General features: G+C 56.8%; 1 protein-coding gene across 2 annotated transcripts in view; it reads right to left on the bottom strand.

Annotated features, from left to right (window-relative positions):
• NHSL2 (NHS like 2) overlaps window positions 1–18,564 on the bottom strand; it is a 150,780-nt gene that overhangs the window by 71,315 nt on the left and 60,901 nt on the right. Inside the window, exon 1 of one of the 2 annotated variants that reach the window (XM_043522184.1) lies at window positions 4,150–4,292. The exons of the other annotated variant lie outside the window; for it this stretch is intronic. Within the exon in view, the coding sequence (XP_043378119.1) occupies window positions 4,150–4,213 (64 nt within the window). The 5' untranslated portion in view covers window positions 4,214–4,292. Of the gene's footprint in view, window positions 1–4,149; window positions 4,293–18,564 lie in introns of those variants that run through there. 2 annotated transcript variants of the gene reach the window in all.

Raw genomic sequence — 18,564 nt, 5'->3', positions numbered from 1 at the left:
CATCCATCAGGACCAGAGGCCTCCACCAAACCCACCAGTCTCCATGGGTCTGTCTCACTTTGGGGGCTCTCAGGACAGTTACAGCCTGCCTACACAACAGCCGGAGGTGGGATTCCCAGCTTGGGTAGACATACCCGTGATAGCTCTGCTCGAGCACTGAAAATAGCAGCATGGCCGCAGCAGCACAAGTGGTTCAGGCTAGGCACCCAGTACGTACCCCACGGATTGGGTGGATTGGACTCCGATGGCTAGTCCAGGCTGCCGCAGCTATACCACTGATTTTAGTGTGCTAGCGTGAGCAGAATTAGCACATGCACATGTGCCTGAGGTGGGAATTACACTTCCAGCTGCAGGGCAGACGTGCCCTTAAAGCCCTAGGTCCCCAGGGTGACACATGGTAACCAGGGTCACTCTGTGCAGCACTGGATTACACAGACACTGCACACAGGTGCCTGGAGTGTGCAGTCACTGTCCATGCACACTGTGTCACTCTGCAATGAGGCCACAGCATATATGCAGGGTCTGATGGAGTGTCACAAACCTGAATTGCAGGGACTGAGGTCAGACGTCCAGTGCTGGATGTCACTGCCGTTCATCTCGGCCACTGTCCTGGGGGACGTCACCAGCATCTCCCTGCCCTCACACTGGCGGTCACTGCACAGTACTGGGGGGGGCTGCATGTTAGTGAGAGTTCTGGAGCCATGGTTAGTAACTCCCACAGACCTTATTACTGCGACCAGTTACAATAGACAGATTGGCTCACTACAGAGTCCCTCCCCCGCAAAGCTTTGGCCTTTCCCTGCCAGTCACTTCGTCTTCATAAGGACATAGGAAATTCCACACCTGGTCAGAACATCGGCATAGCCACCCCCTGCCGCACCGGATCAGATGATCGGCACAGCCACCCCCTGCCCTACTGGGTCAGAAGTTCAGGATGGCCATTTCCACAGCCAGCCCCTACCGCACCGGGTCAGAGCATCGGCACGGCCACGCCCTGCTGCACCGGGTCAGAGCATCGGCACGGCCATGCCCTGCCGCACCGGCCCATACAGAACCTCAGTGCAGTCCTCCCCTGCCACATACTTGCTGTTGCCCATGTGGTCAGAACCCCGCCTACGACAGTATTTTTTTTTTTTTTGGTGGTGGTGGTGGGTCGGTTCTGACCTGGGTCCCCCTCAGCCCGCAGGCCTTAGCCCCTTCCTTCCCCACCTCTGTTGGAAAGGAGGCAGGTGACTGACAAGCTCTCAGGGCTGCTCCCCATAGAAGAGTCAGAACCAATGCGTATTTGATGAGAACAAAGAGCTGTTTAAGGAGAGCACAAGGAGCAAGCACAGCGCACAGCACAGGCTGTTTGTGTGAGCACAGGACTTCACTAGATAGGGGAGGCCAACGCAGGCATTTCCTACCCTTAGCCAGGACTTTCCCAGGGTAGTGGTCAGCTTCAGGTCGGATTCCAGCCATGCATCTTGCCCTGCTGCTCCCAAAATGGATCCTCTCTCCTCTGCTCCCAGGGGCTGACTTAGGCTTTGCCCACACTGCTGGAAAAACCCCTCCTGGGTCAGGAAACATGTCCCCACCCAGCAGGTCCATGGAAGCCTCCGCAGCCCTTCTAGCCTATCTGAGACTGGTTGCAGTCCCACTGCCCAGCCCTGTGATTGAGTGTTGCAATCACTTGATCTGGTTCTGACCTGTCTGGGGAGGGGACCCACCAAAGGCCTGGTTTCTTCTGGGATAGCAGGCACTAAGGGCTATCGAGTTTCAGTGGCTTCTTACTCAGCAGATAAGGCTTCACCTTCAGCTTTGGTTTTAGGGCGGTACCTTTCCAGGAGGAATGTCTGGGCCATCAGAATCCCAACAGCCTTCTAGCACTAACAGGACTGGGTGTGTCTCAGTTGTCCCCACTTTACATATGAGATGAGTGTGAAAATTCTCTAGCAGGCAAATTCGCAATTATGACTTAGCTAAAACCCTCAGCATAGCACATCAACAAGGATTCAAGGGCAGCTTTGCTGTGAGAAGTTACCCAAAATTAAACCGCAGCACTGGGGAGGGGTCATATTAGTGGGGGTGACTCCATGGGATACATGCACTCAGTTAACAAGTAAAGAGATAGAGATTTGTTTTTTAAATAGCTGGCCCTGCATGCTCCCCAGGGATCTGGGGCAAGCCAGGGCCTTCCCTTCTCCTGCATCTAGCCAGACTAGCCTCCAGCTCCCCCTCTCTCAGCTGTGTGGGCTCTGCCGGGCTAACATCAGCCAGGACTCCTAGGCATGAGGTTCTCCCTGAGCTGTCATATTCCCATTCACTAGGTATCTGTAAGAGACAGGGCAGCATTTCGAGCTCTAAGGATTGGCTGAGCTGAATGCAGAACAGTCTGAGGAGACCTGACAAAGGTTAGCCCAAGCACTGGGAAAACGGCAAGATCTGAGCATGTGCAGAGCACATCCTCACATCTCCTGGAGCCAGGGGTCAGAAAGAGGTGGAGGCAAGATTCACAAGTTGCTGAATTGCCGAGGTCAGCCCAGGGGAGGGCAGAGGAGTGAACAGACAGCCCTGTGTGAAGCAAGGTCAGGGCTAGACAAGGTTGGACTAGTTTGCTAGTCCAAGAGCTCTGCAGTGAATCCTGGTAACCCGCACAGGTCCCTTGGGGGTAGGTTCTGTCACTGCCTCCTTGCCTGTGGGCCTCTCCAGTGACACAGCGAGTCGTAACGCACCCTCTACGGTGCTTGACTCAAGCCCAGGAGTCGGCAAGAGACTTGCACCCATGCAGACCCCAGGCCCTCCAGCTGGAGTTTCCCTGCAAATGAGCAGTGGGTGCTGAGATATGGACCCCATGTCACACTGCACATGTGCAACAAATTCAAGTGCCGCAGACAGTCCAACTCCTCTCCGAATCGCCACCGCCCCAACACACAGCCAGTCTCAGTCAGCTCCAAACACGTAGGAGAGCTCCCTGAGCTGGCAGCAACACCCGTGCCTTATCCTCTCTGCAGGCCCAGACACCAGAGGGCATCAGCAGTGCATGTCTCTCTCCCACACACAGCGTTACAGTGCAACACCGAGAAGCCTGCCTCCCTCCACTGGGCTAACACAGCTGGGCTGGTTACAGGGGGACCCCGAGCCACTGAAGCCAGTCACCCACATTCCAGCCAATAGAGGGCAGCAGCAAGCCAGCACCTGCACACACACAACCTGGAGTGAAGGTGACATATTCTAGTTAGCAGCTGGGCCAAGAGCAGAACCCAGGTGTCCTGGCTCTGACTCACTGTGTGACCTTGGTCAAGTCCAGATGTGGACTTTGTCCAGATGTGACACAGCTAGAACAGGGGGTTGCATGCAACAGGCCCACGCTCTGGGCCAGCCAGAGGGAATGAAAGCTCCCTGGGAAATTGCTGGAGCACACAGCCCAGTGTCATTCCTGTTGCTATAGCAAACCCCAGAGCACCTGCAGATACTCAACATGTATTGTCAGCCCCCCCTCACCACCGCAACTCAGAGCACTCCAGGGAACAGAGCCTGCAGCCCAGCTAGGCAGCCTCCCCACCTGCCCCTGCTGGCCTGAGGAGGAGGTGGAGGAGGGGTTTCTAGGGAAAGGAGAGGAAGTGTTCTGCTTGTGACCTGGCAGGAACATGTGTGACAGCAACAGGAGGGCAAGCTAGGCTGCAGGAGGAGGATTAGGGCGCAGGGCTGGGAGCGCACGGCAGGCAAGGAGCTGCTTGGCAGGAGCCCGGTGCCTAGGCTGCCAAGGCTCACCCTGCATTGGCGCTGCACTGGCAGGGGGCTAGCAGAAAGAGCCGGTGCCAGGGCTGGGGCAGGCTCATCCTGCCCTGGCACTGGGTTGGCAGGGGACTGGGCACCACAGCATGGCAAAGGCAATATAAGAGGTGGATTATGGTGCTGCCCACACCCTCCCCCAGGCAGATGCAGGATCCCACTTGCATGGCTCATGCAGGAGAGGGGAGAGCAGGGGCTTACACTGCACCCGCAGCACGGGGGGAGGGGAGGGGAGACTACCGAGTGCTGGGGGTGACACAGCCAGAGGGCGCGGGCGTGGTGGGGGGGGACAGGGGCTGCGGAGCGCACCCAGGCAGGGCCCCGGGGAGCCGGGCACGGAGAGGGACCCCCCCAGCCCGGGCGCCGCGGCGGTACCTGTTGCCGAGTCCATCTTGCCTGGCCGGGGGCTCCTCGGCGGCTTGCGCTGAGAGTTGCCCATACCTGGGCGCCGGCGGCTCCGCCCGGGGGTCACCGCGCCTCGGCGCCGCTGCGCCCCGGCTCCAGCATCCCCGCGCTCTGGGGGTCCAGTAGCGCCGCGCCGGGCTGAGGGGAGCGGCCCCCGGGGCGGGCGGGAGCCAGGGCGCGGAGCGGGCAGCCGGCCCTCATGCCGCCCTGGGCCAGGCCGGGCTGGGGTGGCCCGCGGCGCGCTCCCCGGCCCCCGCGCCGCGCTCCGGCACGTCGGCGGCCCCGCGCCGGACCCAGGCAGGGGGCCCGCCAGGCTGCGGCTCCCCGGCCGCGGCACGTTCACACCATGGGGACCTGCCGCTGAGCCCGACTCGCGCCGGGAGCGGGGGTCTCTGCAGCGCTCACGCCCACGGCGCCGGAGCAGCCGCTCCGGACTGACACCCCATGGCCACGCTCCGGCCAGGGACACCTGAGAGGCGGGAGGAGCCCCAGGGGAATCAGATGTGGAACTGGAGTGAGATCGGAACCAGGCCCTGCCCCTCTCCGGGGAGACAGGCCGGCCACTGCTGTGCCGAGGGGTCTCTGCTGTTCGAGGAGCTGCGAAGCCGGATACCCAGGAGCTGCATCGCTGGCAGCCAATGGCATGGCTCCGTTCAGCAGCCCCTTTAGGAATGTAAACGTGCGAGCGTGTGTGCACACCCCCACATGGAGCGCTGCTCCCCCGGGGCCGCTGCGGGCTTTGCCGGCTCTCGGGGGGCTGGGAGGTTCAGCTACTGCCTGCCCTGGCAGCTCTTCCAGGCTTTGGGCTTGGAGATGCCTGTGTTGCACTGGGGAAAAGGGCGGAGGGGGACCCTGCAGCAAGTCCCATGGCCCCACCTGCTGCTCCCCCAGGGCATAGGCACAACTGAATAAAACAGGGATCAAGCTGCTCAGCCTCTAGGGACTGAACAGAAATCAGTGTATCCAGGTTTATCATTTGTCTAGCAGCAGTCAAGTGAGACCAGGGCCCAGTACAGGCCCCCAGCCAGGGCTCCTGCCCCAGAGAGCTTCCACTTTAACAGACAAAGGGGAGGAAGGGAAATGGAGATGGGAAGTGACCTGCATATAGAGCCCGGTGTCAAGAGGCCCCGTCTAGTGCTCCCGCATGGCAGGATTGTTCTGTGACCAGCCCATGCCAAGAGGCATCAGCAGCTAGAGAGCAAGGGGATGGCTCTCTGGGGTTTTACCCCTTGGGTTGGGGAGCCCATCCTGAGGGTGTACTGCCACTGGCATGGGGAACAGCTGAGTCCATGAGCTCAGGGTTAAGGCAGTGGATGGGTTTGGAGGTCACTGGAGTCTTCTCTCCCTGGGGGAGCTAATACCCTGCAAATAAGAATGGACACCCCTACATCTGTGTGGGTGTTGAGTTAATGGTGGGCCTGTGCTGGGGAGTACCGCAAGGTGCCAGGGTCCCTAAGAACTGCACCTGGGGACTATCCCTCCCAACACTAGTGCCGTTGCTGGGTGTCCTGGTATCTCAGTGGACTTCGGGGGCAGGCCCAGCACATGCTGCAGGAGCAACCGAGATACATTTAAAGGTGCCAGCCCCCTGCCATCCAGCCTGCCTAGTGCTGCGCATGCCCAGCCAGCACCCCCATCCTCACTGTAGCAGGGTCACTGGCCAGAGGCATGGCCAAGGCTGCCTAGCCTGGGCCTGATGTGAGCCAAGAGCTCAGCTTGTGCCTGGGCTAGGAGAAGGCAGCCAGCGCAGATCACTGAGCACAGGAGCCTTGCAGAGCACAGGAATCCTTAGGGCTTTTGAGCGCCCCCTCCTAGCGCCCCCTGGGAAGATCTACTTCCGCACCCCCTTCAGAGATAGGGGCATGTAGACAGAGAGGGCTTCTGGGTCATGCAGTGAGCTGGGCACAGAGCCCAGGAGACATCACTTGCCTCTCGGAGGAGCCCGGTCACTGCCTGGGACTCATGTATTTGACAGTTCACCCCAAAGCCCGCCCCCCATATAGACAGAAACACCCCCACGCTCAGAGGAACTCTGGAGGCCTATGCAAACATCAGTTGTTTTAACCCTCCCCCGACCACTTCCAATAGCTGTCCGACTGCCTAGGTGGCAGTTACAGAGTTAAAATACACCAGACAAAACTCTGCGCTCAGAGAGGGGGCTGCAGGCAAGACTGAGGAGCACTCATAGAGCTGGGGGAGGGGAGGTCAGTATTGGGACTGCAGGTTGGGACTGAAGGGAACTGGCAGAGCTGGGGGGAGCCCAGGGCTGGGACAGCAGGGGACTGCTGTTTGGGACTGAGGGGCACCAGCAGAGCTGAGGGTTGCAGGGAGCCCAGGGGCCTGCAGGTAAGGAAGGAAGCCTACTGACAGCTCTGTTGGTGGGGAAGTGCCCATTGCCATTGCCCCTGCCCCTGGAAAGCTGGGCACACATCACTGCTATTAGCCTCCCATCTTCACAATCCCTAAAACTCATCAGCTCCACTCAGGCATGCAGGGGAGAAAACTAGACTAATGCCTTCCAGGGGGGCGGTGCAGCAGCAGCTGAGCCAGAGTGATCCGAACTCACCAGCACTGCCCCATAGGGCAAGGAGATGGGGGGCTCACTGGCAGAGGTTGGGCCCATTCCCAACCTGCAGGGTCTGGGAATTATTATTTATCAGAGCCCGACTCTCTTTCCCAACGTGATGAATTTTGTGGAGCACTTAGACGCCAAATCTCAATGTCTGTGTAACAACAGAGGACCAGAAAGCACTGGGAGGTTGTTATGGAAACAGGAACAAATTGAATCAGTACTTAGCATAAGTTGGCAAAAGAAATTTCCTCTTTGACTGACGTGGGCACAGGTGGGCGTGAATGGCTGCAGGTGTGCGTGGCAGACCTGCACTCGGGCGTGGGCGCGGCCATGTCACCCAGCCACAGGACATGCTGCACCAACCCACTGCCCCACCAGGATACTTCAGTACAGCAACTTGCAGCTAGATTTCAACAACAATTACCCATCTTTGCAGGAACCTTCCCTCTCCCCCGGAAAGAAGGCAGCACCAGGCCTAGACAGTCTGTATGTCCCATTTAAACACTCAGGCCTTGAGACTGAGCAACACTCAACCAGGAAGATGCTCACCCTGCTGCAGGCAGACTCAGACCAGTCCCAGTCAAGGCCAGTCTCAGCCCAAGCCACTCGGCCACTCCTTACAGCAAGAAACACTCAGACCTGCTTCCAGTCGAGGGCAGCACAACTCCCTGGGCTGTCCAGTGTCTGGGGGACTCCACCCAGACAAATCTGCGCAGATGCTTGCATGGAGGAGAGGAAGCTGCCTCTGCCTCCCCCGTATCATCAGAGTTTGACAATTGCTCTAGGCCATGACTGATCAGCCTCTGGGAACAGCCGCCACTGGAGCTCTCCCCTCTGCCCCGGACGCTTCATCTGTTAGAGGTTTCTACCCCTGGGGCAATGTACAGGGGAGAGGGCACAAGGGAACCCATTGTGGACAGTCTAGGAGCAAAGAGTCGTGCTGCCCTGTGAGGTCATCAGCTAAGTGGACCTTCTGCACATTGAGAAGTTTGCAGCCATGGTGCAGCATCCTGTCGCTGAAGGTTCACCCCCACGCAATTGGGCAATTCAGTCTGCAGTTCAGAAGGCCCCTGGACTCCTTGCTGGTGCTGAGTTCTCACATAGCAGCACCTGCAAGGAATGCTTTCTGTCACCTCCGGTTGGCTAGGATGCTCCGGCCCGTCCTGCTGGATGATGACCCGGCCTCAGTCATTCATGCCTTCATCCCCACTGGGCTCGGCTACAGCAATGTGGGGCACCTGGGCAGGAAGCCATCAGCACTTAGGAAACACCAACTAATACAGAGCGCTGCAGAGCATCTCCTCAGCAGCACAAGTTTCCTCTGAGCTGTCCTCCCATAGACTAACACTGGCTCCCCATAGAATAGCAAGTCAAGGTCTCCATCCTGATTTTCAAGGGACTCCTTGGCCTAGGCCCAGGGGATCTAAAAGAGCCTCAAGCTCCAGGATGAAGACTGTGGTTGCTAACTCCGCTCCTCTGATGGAACTCTCCACAATAACTTTCTTGGGAGTCAGTCCAAGACTGGGAAACAAACTCCCCCAGGAAGCGAGGGCCACCCTAAACCTCCCCACCTTCCACTCCAAGAGCCAGGTGCATTTCCTTGACCTTGCCTCCTCTAATCTAAACACATAGCAATATGCATGTCATTCTCTGCGTGTGAGAGTCTGTGTGTGGCTCTACATTATAAAAACAAATTCCAAACCGAAACATTCCACTGGGCAGAGGATGAGAGACCAGACAGATATTAGTCATATTGCTTAATGCACGTCTGAAAGGGGCTCGGATATGAAAGTGATGAGTGCGGTATGAGAACCTCTATAGAACAGACTAGGACTCACTGGCTGTAGGAACATCAATCCCAGTTACTTTCTGATCAGTCTCCACGGGTGGAGCAGGGAAAACCAAAAATCGGTTGGTCATTGGAACCCCGCAGCGCGCTCCTGGCTTCAAGGAGGATGAGCCACCTGGACACGTCTGGGACAGTTCATTTACAACCAGGGACCTGACCAGTGTGGAAACATCTTTCTCCTGTCTCCCCCTGGCCCCACCCCAAACAGGCTCTGAGGCATGCGCTGCTCTCTGATAAGTGACTCTATAAGTGTCATCCTCATGGCCTCCAAGTTTCTCACCTCCCAGTGACTCCAGATCAGACACGCTCAGCATACGGGTGCAAACACTGCTGGGATCAGAGCCGAGCTGGGTTATTTTGGGCTCATGCATCATCTCTGATCATAAAAATTCTTTGGTTCAGACGCAGCCCTTGGCCCTCCCTGCCCTGTGACCTAGGTAGACCCAGCACTTCGGTGCTATTTAGTCACATGCTGGTGCTTGCCCAAAACCAACTCCCTGGGTCCTTCAGGCCATACAGGTTGGAGATCACATACCACATGTGATTAGGGTCTGAGCTCAGCCCCTCCCCATCCTGAACCCTGACTGTGCGATGCCTCCCACCTGGAGGAAAATTCTGTGATGCAAAGGGCTGGCAGGACATGAACCCAAGGAGCCATGTCCACCCCAGTTTGACCCAGCACATCGCCCCATGGCACCCTTTGGGGCACAAGCTTGCATGAATGGACGTAACTCAGCCCATAACCTGAAACAGACGAACCATCTCTGGGGAAGAAGAGGGGAAAGGAATTCTGGACCGAGGGCTTTCTGCTGTTGATGCCCCACAGCCAGCCCCAGGAGAGCACTCTTGGGGACTGGCAGCAAAGCCCCAGCCAGCTAGCTCTGGTGCAGCAATGCCTAGGGACGAGAGGGAGGCGGGACCCACACCAGAGATGACCCCGTTGTAAGGCCAAGCAATTTGTTTCAAATGCCCAGTGATCAGAGCACAAGACTGGGAGTCGGGAGACCGTGCTTTAAATCCAGCTCTGTGAAGGACTCATGCAGCCTCAGCCAAGTCACTCCACCCATCGGTGCCCATTTCCTGGCCCCACAGGGTGGATGGCACTGATCCACCATTTCCACGGGACTGCAGCTCTGTCTGTGTTTGGCAGTGCTTGGGAACGCTCCGCGGGGCAGAGCGATTGCCTCTGTGTGCACCTGCGTTCTAGTGGCTGCAGGAGAACACAGGACAGCGTCTGGGAGGCAAAGGGCTGCCCACCCAGAGCTTTCCAGCCTGGTTCCAGATTGTCACAGGCTGTGCAGTGTTTACATAGCTCCTGCCCCCAACATACCAAGCTCATGTCTGAGCCCCACTGGCTCAGGAAACCCTACTGCCTTCAGCTGGCTGCTTATCCTGGGGCTGAGAGACCAGTTGCTGGAAGGACAATCGGATCACAACAGATCGGTGTTTCCTGCCTGCAGGAAGGGGCACTTGCTGCTCATATGACCCTTATCCAGCCAGCCTCCCCTGGTGTCCCTGAGCCGCTGGTTCTCTGCCAGGAGATGGGCCCTCTGCCGGGATAGGTCTTCGGAAGTGCTGTTTGCTTGATCTGAAAATAGATTTCCTCCTGGCCTCCATCCATCCAGCTACCCATGTGCCGTGGGAGCCAGGAGACACTGCAGAGAATGAGACGCAGGCAGCTCCCATCTGCCCATCCAGCCCAGTTACCTTACTGTACAGGCCTGGCCCCTTGCACTATGACAGGAGTTTGTACTAAGGAAGCGGCCCGGCTGGCAGAAGCTGCTAGGGAGACGCTCTGGGTCAGCATGTCCTCACCCTGTCTCCAGCAGCACTGACCCCTGGCAGGTTGCCTTGGCCATTTATTGGCAGATGGGGTTGCGGATAAGCCCCTACCGACAGAGGCCCCGTGCTTGGGATCACGAGTGGCCTGAATCTCAGCGTGGGTGTCTGAGATGAGACAAGGCTGGAGAGCAGGCTCCTGGCGGTGGAGAAGCGATGGGGAGGGCCAGCAGGGAGTCAAAGTGCTGTCTCTGCAGGAGAACGGGAGGCCAGCCCTGGAACGTGCACTGCGGGCTCCTGACGTGGGGATCTGACTAGACCCAGTACAACTTCAGGCTGTTCGGATACAACACGCGCTGTGCATGATACAATCATTGCCCAGAAAAATAAGAGGGGCTGGAGTGAGGGGACATGCACATGAAGGACTGGGGAGCCCCTCGCAGCTGGCCAGGCTCTTGGCTCTCTGGCAGGCAGAAGCCGCTGGGCGAACTCGGCAGCTGGGTGCTCTGAGACAGGTGCAGGCCGGGGGATTCCCACAGCTCAGGAGAGAAGTGCAGTCAGGCCGGGGCTAGAGTTAGACTCTTGGTCATGTGACCCAGCATCTGGCAGACATGCCTCCCTACTTCAGGTCCTGGCTGGAGGGAGCTGTTCTCTGTCCTGGAAGGACTTGCACGCTGTGATGGTGAAGCCAACAGGTCAGTAAGCTGCAGACGCCAGGGCTTGTCTACACTAGCAATTTACAGCGCTGCAACTTTCTCGCTCAGGGGTGTGAAAAAACACCCCCCTGCATGCAGCAAGTCTCAGCGCCGTAATGCGCCAGTGTAGACAGGGAACCAGCGCTGGGAGAGGTGGCCCTCGTGGAGGTGGTTTTTTTAGAGTGCTGGGCAAGCTCTCTCCCAGCACTGCCCTGCGACCACACAAGGCACATTAAAGCACTGCCACAGCAGCACTTTAGTCTTGTCAGTGTAGACTAGCCCTCAGCTTTGCCTCCTCCACTAGCCTTTCCCTACCCCATAATGCAACCTAGCCAACTAAGTGCAAATAAGGTGTTAATGCAACACTGAAGCCATGAGATCAGGTCCTCCTTTTCTTTTTGCGGATACAGACTAACACGGCTGCTACTCTGAAACCTGTCAGAGCACAGGGGAACTCCACTGCCCAATGGCAGCTTGCAGGTAGCCAGGGGGAGAGGACTAGCAAAATGCAACAGGCCTGAATGAACCAGGCTGGAGCGGCCTGACCTTACCTGACATCTGAGCTCTTGATCTTGACCTAAGGTTGTATTAAGTCCAGCGCTGCACTGAATGTGCAGAGATCATCCCCTCTACAGCTCCCACCTGGCAGCTAGGAGTTACGCAGAGCCTCTCCCCTGCAGACAGCTGGACCCCCAGGCCGAGATAGAGCAAGAGTGGGTGGGTCTGACTCTGTATGTCAGTAGGCCCAGAGGAGGCCTCTCCCCTCCCCCCCACATACCTCCGTGTCAAAAGCAGCCTTGCAGGCCCCTGAGCTGATGGAGAAAGCCGCGTCTTTGAAGAAGTCATAAACACCCCCTACGTGCACAAGCAGAATTTTCTGCCAAGAAACGATGTTAAAAATGAACAGAGAGTGAAATGAGCTCATTTGGAGAACAATGGGCTGGGGTGTGAGCCAAGCGCTGCAGAGAAAGAGCCTGGAAAGCAGAATTCCACACACGTGTTCCTGGAAGGGAAAGGACCGCGCTCCAGCATGCTCTGGCCTTTGGGGTAGAGGTGCGAGACCCAGCATCACCCTGGGTGGTGGGAGGGAGGGAGTGGAGATTGGGGAGTGATGGGCAGACCTGCTTCCTCCAGAATCTGCCTTTCCCAGCCAAATCCCCCAGAGCCCACCTCCCCCAGGCTGTGCCCTGCTATCCCCACCAGAGACCACCTCCCTGGATTGCGCCCAACCGGACCAGCCTGGTGGAACCCTGCCCTGCCCTGTTCCACCAGGCTGCACTCCACCCCACCTCCCTGAGGCCACCCCATATCCCACACTATCCCTCAGGGCCGTGCCCCACCCCCGTCCCCTGGACCTAACTCAGGCCATGCTCACCCCATTCCACTTCAAATATAATCTGTATTAGAGAGGAGGAAACTGAGACACACAGAGGGGACTGGACTCGCTCAGGGTCAGGCAGTGAATCAGTGGCAGAGCTCTGAATGGAACCAGCACTCCAGACTTTGGGTCCTGTGGCTTAGCCACAGAGCAGCCTCCCCTCCCCCCGGCCCTGATGTAGCAGGAACATGCTCCAGACAGAGCTGTACATCTGTCCTCTCTTGTACCTGCTCTGCAGACAGTGCCATCCCTAGACCAAATGGCACCCTAGGCAAGGAGCATCTTCAGTGCCCCCCCTCCATTTGTTAAACTTTTGAATACTTATTTTTAATTGCATCTGTAACCCATTTCACAACTTCAATGCACAATTTGCATGCATGTCAATTTTATCCCTGTCATATAAGATGATAAATTTGCACACTAGGATCTGTACAACAAAAACAGCACCCCGAACCTGGTGCCCCCCAGGCCCAGCACCCCAGGAAGTCACCTGCCCCTAAATCCGGCCCAGTCTGCAGGGGACCAGTTGGTCGAAGGAGAAGCTGCAGCCAAAGGCAGAGGCTGCTCTGCCACCTTGTGCTACCTTGGGGTTCTGCACTCCTGGAGTATCATAGCATCATAGAATATCAGGGTTGGAAGGGACCTCAGGAAGTCATCTAGTCCAACCCCCTGCTCAGAGCAGGACCAGCACCAACTAAATCATCCCAGCCACGGCTTTGTCAAGCCGGGCCTTAAAAACCTCCAAGGATGGAGATTCTACCACCTCCCTAGTTAACCCATTCCAGTGCTTCACCACCCTCCTAGTGAAATCGTTTTTCCTAACAGCCAAGAACAGCCGAGCTCCATCCTCTTTGGAACCCCCCTTCAGGTAGTTGAAGGCTGCTATCAAATCCCCCTTCACTCTTCTCTTCTCCAGACTAAATAACCCCGGTTCCCTCAGCCTCTTCTCGTAAATCATGTGCCCGGGCCCCCGATCATTTTCGTTGCCCTCCACTGCACTCTCTCCAATTTGTCCACATCCTTTCTGTAGTGGGGGGCCCAAAACTGGACGCAATACTCCAGGTGTGGCCTCACCAGTGCTGAATAGAAGGGAATAATCACTTCTCTCGATCTGCTGGCAATGCTCCTACTAATGCAGCCCAATATGCCATTGGCCTTCTTGGCAATAAGGGCACACTGCTGACTCATATCCAGCATCTCATCCACTGAAATTCCCAGGTCCTTCTCTGCAGAACTGCTGGTTAGCCAGTTGGTCCCCAGCCCCAGCCTGATTCCACCAGCTAGGGGCGCTCTGGTTGATGCTGGGTGTCTCAGGAGTGCCGATGGGAGGGGAAAGAAAGCTCCGTGGACTTGGTGATGAAGTAAGCAAAGGACTAGCAGCGTTATCTTGCTAGGTGTTGGCACAGTGACCCGTCCCCTGACAGCACCCCCACTGCCCTAGTCCTGCAAATGCCAGCACCATGCAGCTCTGCTGATGCTTGTCAGTCCAAACTCACAGCCCCACTCTGCTATCCCAGCCCTGGGCTCCCCGCACCCAGAGCTCTGCTGATGCCCCTCACGCCTGGTAGCATCTAATAGCTGTTATTCCAGTCCAGGGCCTCTCTTGAACAGAGAGCTCTAATCACACCAGATGGCTTGCTGCTTTAATGACACAGACACAGTTCCACTAGTGTCTAGACCAAGAATGCCAAACTCGCTTCACTTGTGACCTGAGATGGGATCTCACCTCATGTTTCTGAGGCCACTCCTCCATGGGCCCTCTCCTGCCAGCCCCTTGTCCCCCTGCCCCAACACCAGTCCTGCTTTAAGCATCTCCGAAGGAGTTTGCAAACTGCAGCTGTTTCCAATTTGTTTTGGTTTTTACTAGACAAGATCCTAGCAAGAGGAGGAAAATATCCATGTTCCAAACACACGGCTACAGGCTGCGTCCATTTCAGGAACAGCCTCACTGAATTATCACATGACAGAATATTTATTACGGGGGAAAACTCATGTTTCAGGCCAGAAATCTGGAAGTGGTTTCCCAGGAATGAGCTGTTCTCCTGCCTTTCTTTGCTTGTCTGTGATATGGACTGAGCCACTGACCCAGCTGGCAAATGCTCTGGAATTCTATGATCGTCAGTAATAAGGATGCTGATGACTACAATAGTACCTAGAAGCCCTGATCGGTATCACTGGCCAGCCCCTGTCTGAGAGAGCCTACAGGCATATCCTCTGGGGTTCACTGCAGTTGAATTAGGGATCTGACACTTCAGAGACACCTGGGTATCACAGTGGCTGTTTATACATGTGTCCGAGACCCCACGACCAGGCGGACAGCATGCACAGCAGGAGTCAATAACAGGGACCAGTAAGGGGTTGTTTCTGTAACTTGGAGAGAACTTCTCCAGGCTCAGCACTTCTGCTGACAGCTGTCTGTAGGGACAGCCCTGCTGTTAGCTCGCTGGGTATTTGGGATAAAAGGAAATGTAGACTCACCTCAGAGCAGACCAGACTCATTCAGACTGAGAGTGGACAGTATCTGATGCTGTCAGCTTCCCATAGTTCGTGTCTATTTAACCCTCTGATTGGTTTCATTATTTTTTTGTTTGTGGCCTTTAAATCTCGAAGGCCTCTGCTGTCTGCAGACAGGCAGCCCCACTCCATTGAGTTCAGCACAGATTGTTCTAAGTTGACGCACACACTGTGCTCTCTCTCATCCAGACTTGACTGACATTCTTTTAATGTAAAATAAGTCATTCATGCTGAAATCAGCCGGCTGCTCTTGTGTATGGAGAAGCCCCACGTATGTGCAGTACACAAGGAGGGGTTCCTCCCTGGCCCTGGCTGGGGGATCTATTTACACCCCAAAGCCAGGCTCCTGTATTGCTATATGAGTCAGAAACCTGGATCCTCTTACAGGCAGACTTGGCGCAGCTAGAGGCCCTCCCGAGGAGCTGTCAGCACCAAATCCTGAACATAAAGTGGTTTGACTTCGTGCAAAATGTTACAGTCTCGCCGAGCTTTGGCCTTCCTTCAATCGCTCACCATATTCGAAAGTGACCTTGCATACCCAGCACACCGTGCTTTCAAACGTTCCATCAGCCCGCAAACGGGCACACGCCCTGACTCTGCCTGAAGGGCCACCCCAGAGAAGGGAGTCACAGGATTGAGCCAGAGTTTGGAACTTTACTACACGATACCCGGTGCAACGCCATCAGCCGTGGTCACTCTGACTGGCACAATGGTCCGTTGACTATGCACATTTGATGATAACGCATGAGGCTCCAGAGCCCCTGTAGCCTGTCCCCTAGCTAGTGTACCTGGAAGCACAATCCTTACTCATGTAAATAAAGCACGGCTAAGACTAGGCACAGGCAGAGCTGTCAATTGTCTCTGCTATGCCAGGCTGCTAATAACCCTGCATCTGATCCAACCATTCAGCTAAAGCTGCCACTTGCCAGGGAATAATGAATGTACTATGAAATCTGAGGCAAATCAAATAATTACAGACCCCGACTCCCACAGCTTACCACGATCTGATCACCAGTCAGACTGGGGTTTATGGGCCCGTTGCGTGGTGAGCCGTGTCTGTAACCGTGGAAGGGGGCTGTATATATGGGAGGCACAGACCCAGCCAGCTGTTGCAGGGCGTGATGCTAATTGGAATCCCAACTTATTTTGATGGTGGTGACAGCTGCTCCTGTTTCGCCCCCAGGCTTCACAGCCCAGAGACAAAGGCTGGCACTGGGAATCACCATTGGACTCACTGCTACAGGGCCATGCTGTACTCAGCCACCCACACCCAGAGACAGCTGCCCATCACTCCCATTGGGGGATGGAGGCACTCAGCCCCTCAGGCATAAAGCTGTGATAATGCGGCCTGCTCCCTGCACTGAGACCCACTCTACACGCCCCCCTTGTAAGCTTCTCTCTGGTGGGGTAGCGCATAGATCCCCTGCGCTGCTGACTGGGTGCAGCTGTACCTTCCCCATCCGGAGAGGGGCGCACCTTGGATGGCCGTTGGGATGCGAGGAAGTCGGTACCTCACCCCATCACTCCTCCTGCAAGACAGCACCAGTGCTGGCAGCGTAGGTCACCTGCATCCAACAACTGCACAGCAGGAAACACAGCCTGATTCCACCAACCTGGGGGGCTGCAAGAGGGCAACTGGGACTCCAGCACCGAGGCTGGGAGCCACTCCCAACCACCAAGAGTCGGGCCTCTGTCCACCAGCTTCCCCACGGTGTCCCCTGCCAACGAGCCTCAGCCCTGACCTGCAGAGCATGCAGCAGAAGGCCTGTGCCCACGGCCAAGCCGGTCCTGCTGTGGGTGCCAGGGCAGGCCAGATGCATGCCAGTTCTGGGGCTAGTGTTAGTGCCTGAGCCCCCTGAATTCCCAGCATGCAGGCCCCAGGACTCACACAGGGCCCCCCTGCAGCGAGGGAGAAATGAAGGAATGTGCTGCATTCCTGGTGGAAGCCCAGCACTGCTGAAAGGCCCCAGTGACGAGCATCTGGAAACAGGGAGGACGCGTGCCAGGAGCTAGCCTCATGCTCGCTGAGGCCATGGGGAGGGGAGGCAGCAATACCAGTAGCTGTGCTGAGGGGCTTCCTGTCCTCTCCCAGGGATGGGTCAGAAAGGGATCCCCAGCGAGGACAGCGCATGTGGGGGGGAACCCAGATTGAGCCAGTCTTGCAGAGGATTCACGAGAGTCGCTTATTACAGACTAAAAAGAAAAGGAGTACTTGTGGCACCTTAGAGACTAACCAGTTTATTTGAGCATGAGCTTTCGTGAGCTACAGCTCACTTCATCGGATGCATAGACTATTACAGACTAGTGTCTGCAAAGCAGCATGGCACAAACCCGTTACAGGCCTGAGGGTGCCAGGGGATGTTACACTGAAAGTGCCATGGGAACGCAGAGGCTCCCCCACCTCCCATCACAGAAGTTGGCTTTACTGGTTAGACCAGCGACCTGGGAGTCAGGACTCCTGAGTTCTGCTCCCATCTTTGCTGGTGACTTGGTGTGTGACCTGGGACCCCGGGGGGTCACATCAGTGCAACGGGCTGATGCTGCTGCCCGTGGCAGCTGAGAGCAGACAGCAGGATTGTTCCGGAGACAGGAACGTGCCGTGCAGGTTGCCCCCAGTGACACATGTGGCGGTGGGGCTGATCTCTGGCACATGATGTGCGCATGTTGCTGCATGGCTCGCCCTGAGCAGCAGCAGCTGAGTTTACACGACGGACGTGACCCCTCTGTGATCACTTCCAAGCCCCATGTCACTTCAGTCCCTGCGCAGCCCAGTCCAGCCTGGGAGCCTCTGTTGTCTGGAGATTCCAGCCACGCAACAGCTAGGTAAGAATCCTCCCAAGTCCACAACCCTGACAACCAGCTACTCCTCTCCAGTCCTGCGTTTTACGACAGCTCCTCCCACTCCCCTCACTAGCCCCCACTGCACCCCACGTGAGCCCCAACACTGCCGGAGTCCCGCACAGCCCCTCAACGCCAGCCTCCGTCCCCACCCACCTGAGTACTCGACTCTCTCACACATGCCAGTTCTGCGAGGAGCACACAGGGAACATGCAAGAAACCAGAGCAAGCGGCTCCACACGCACCCAGACGCTGCCATGGAGCTACAAAGCCAGGGCGTGGTGCCCCCTCCCCTCTGTAAGGGTGACTGGCTGACAGGTCTCACCCCTGTTCCCAGAGGTGTGAGGCACAGCGGTTCTGCCCTAGGCATGTGCCAGCCGTTCTGTCCTGGCCGGAACTCTCTGGGGGGATGAAGATCTGGGAGACCAAGTCTCAGAAGGCAGGGGAGGAGGAGAAAACTTGTACGTACCCAGCTCCCGGAGCGCCTTCCCCTCCAGGAACCCGGCACAGGCAGCGAGTGGCAGCAGGGGGAAGAGGCTGTCCTGTGCCCAGCTGGTTCACGTAACCTACCATCTGAGCCCGGGCCATGTACCGAGCCTATGCACAGAAGCAGCAGGCTGCTGCTCACCATGCCTGAGCGCAGGGCGGGGGAACGGCCACAGTGCCTCTATCCCCTCTGCTCACTTCCTAAACTCAATCCAGATTTGCTTTCAGGGAAACTGCATGAAATTGATTCCCCCACCCCCTAGCTTGGGCCCTT

Source organism: Chelonia mydas, chromosome 9, assembly GCF_015237465.2.
Source record: "Chelonia mydas isolate rCheMyd1 chromosome 9, rCheMyd1.pri.v2, whole genome shotgun sequence".
NCBI classification, from domain to species: domain Eukaryota; kingdom Metazoa; phylum Chordata; order Testudines; family Cheloniidae; genus Chelonia; species Chelonia mydas.
Note: the sequence above shows the minus strand (reverse complement) of the source record. Positions and strands in the feature narration are given on the sequence as shown.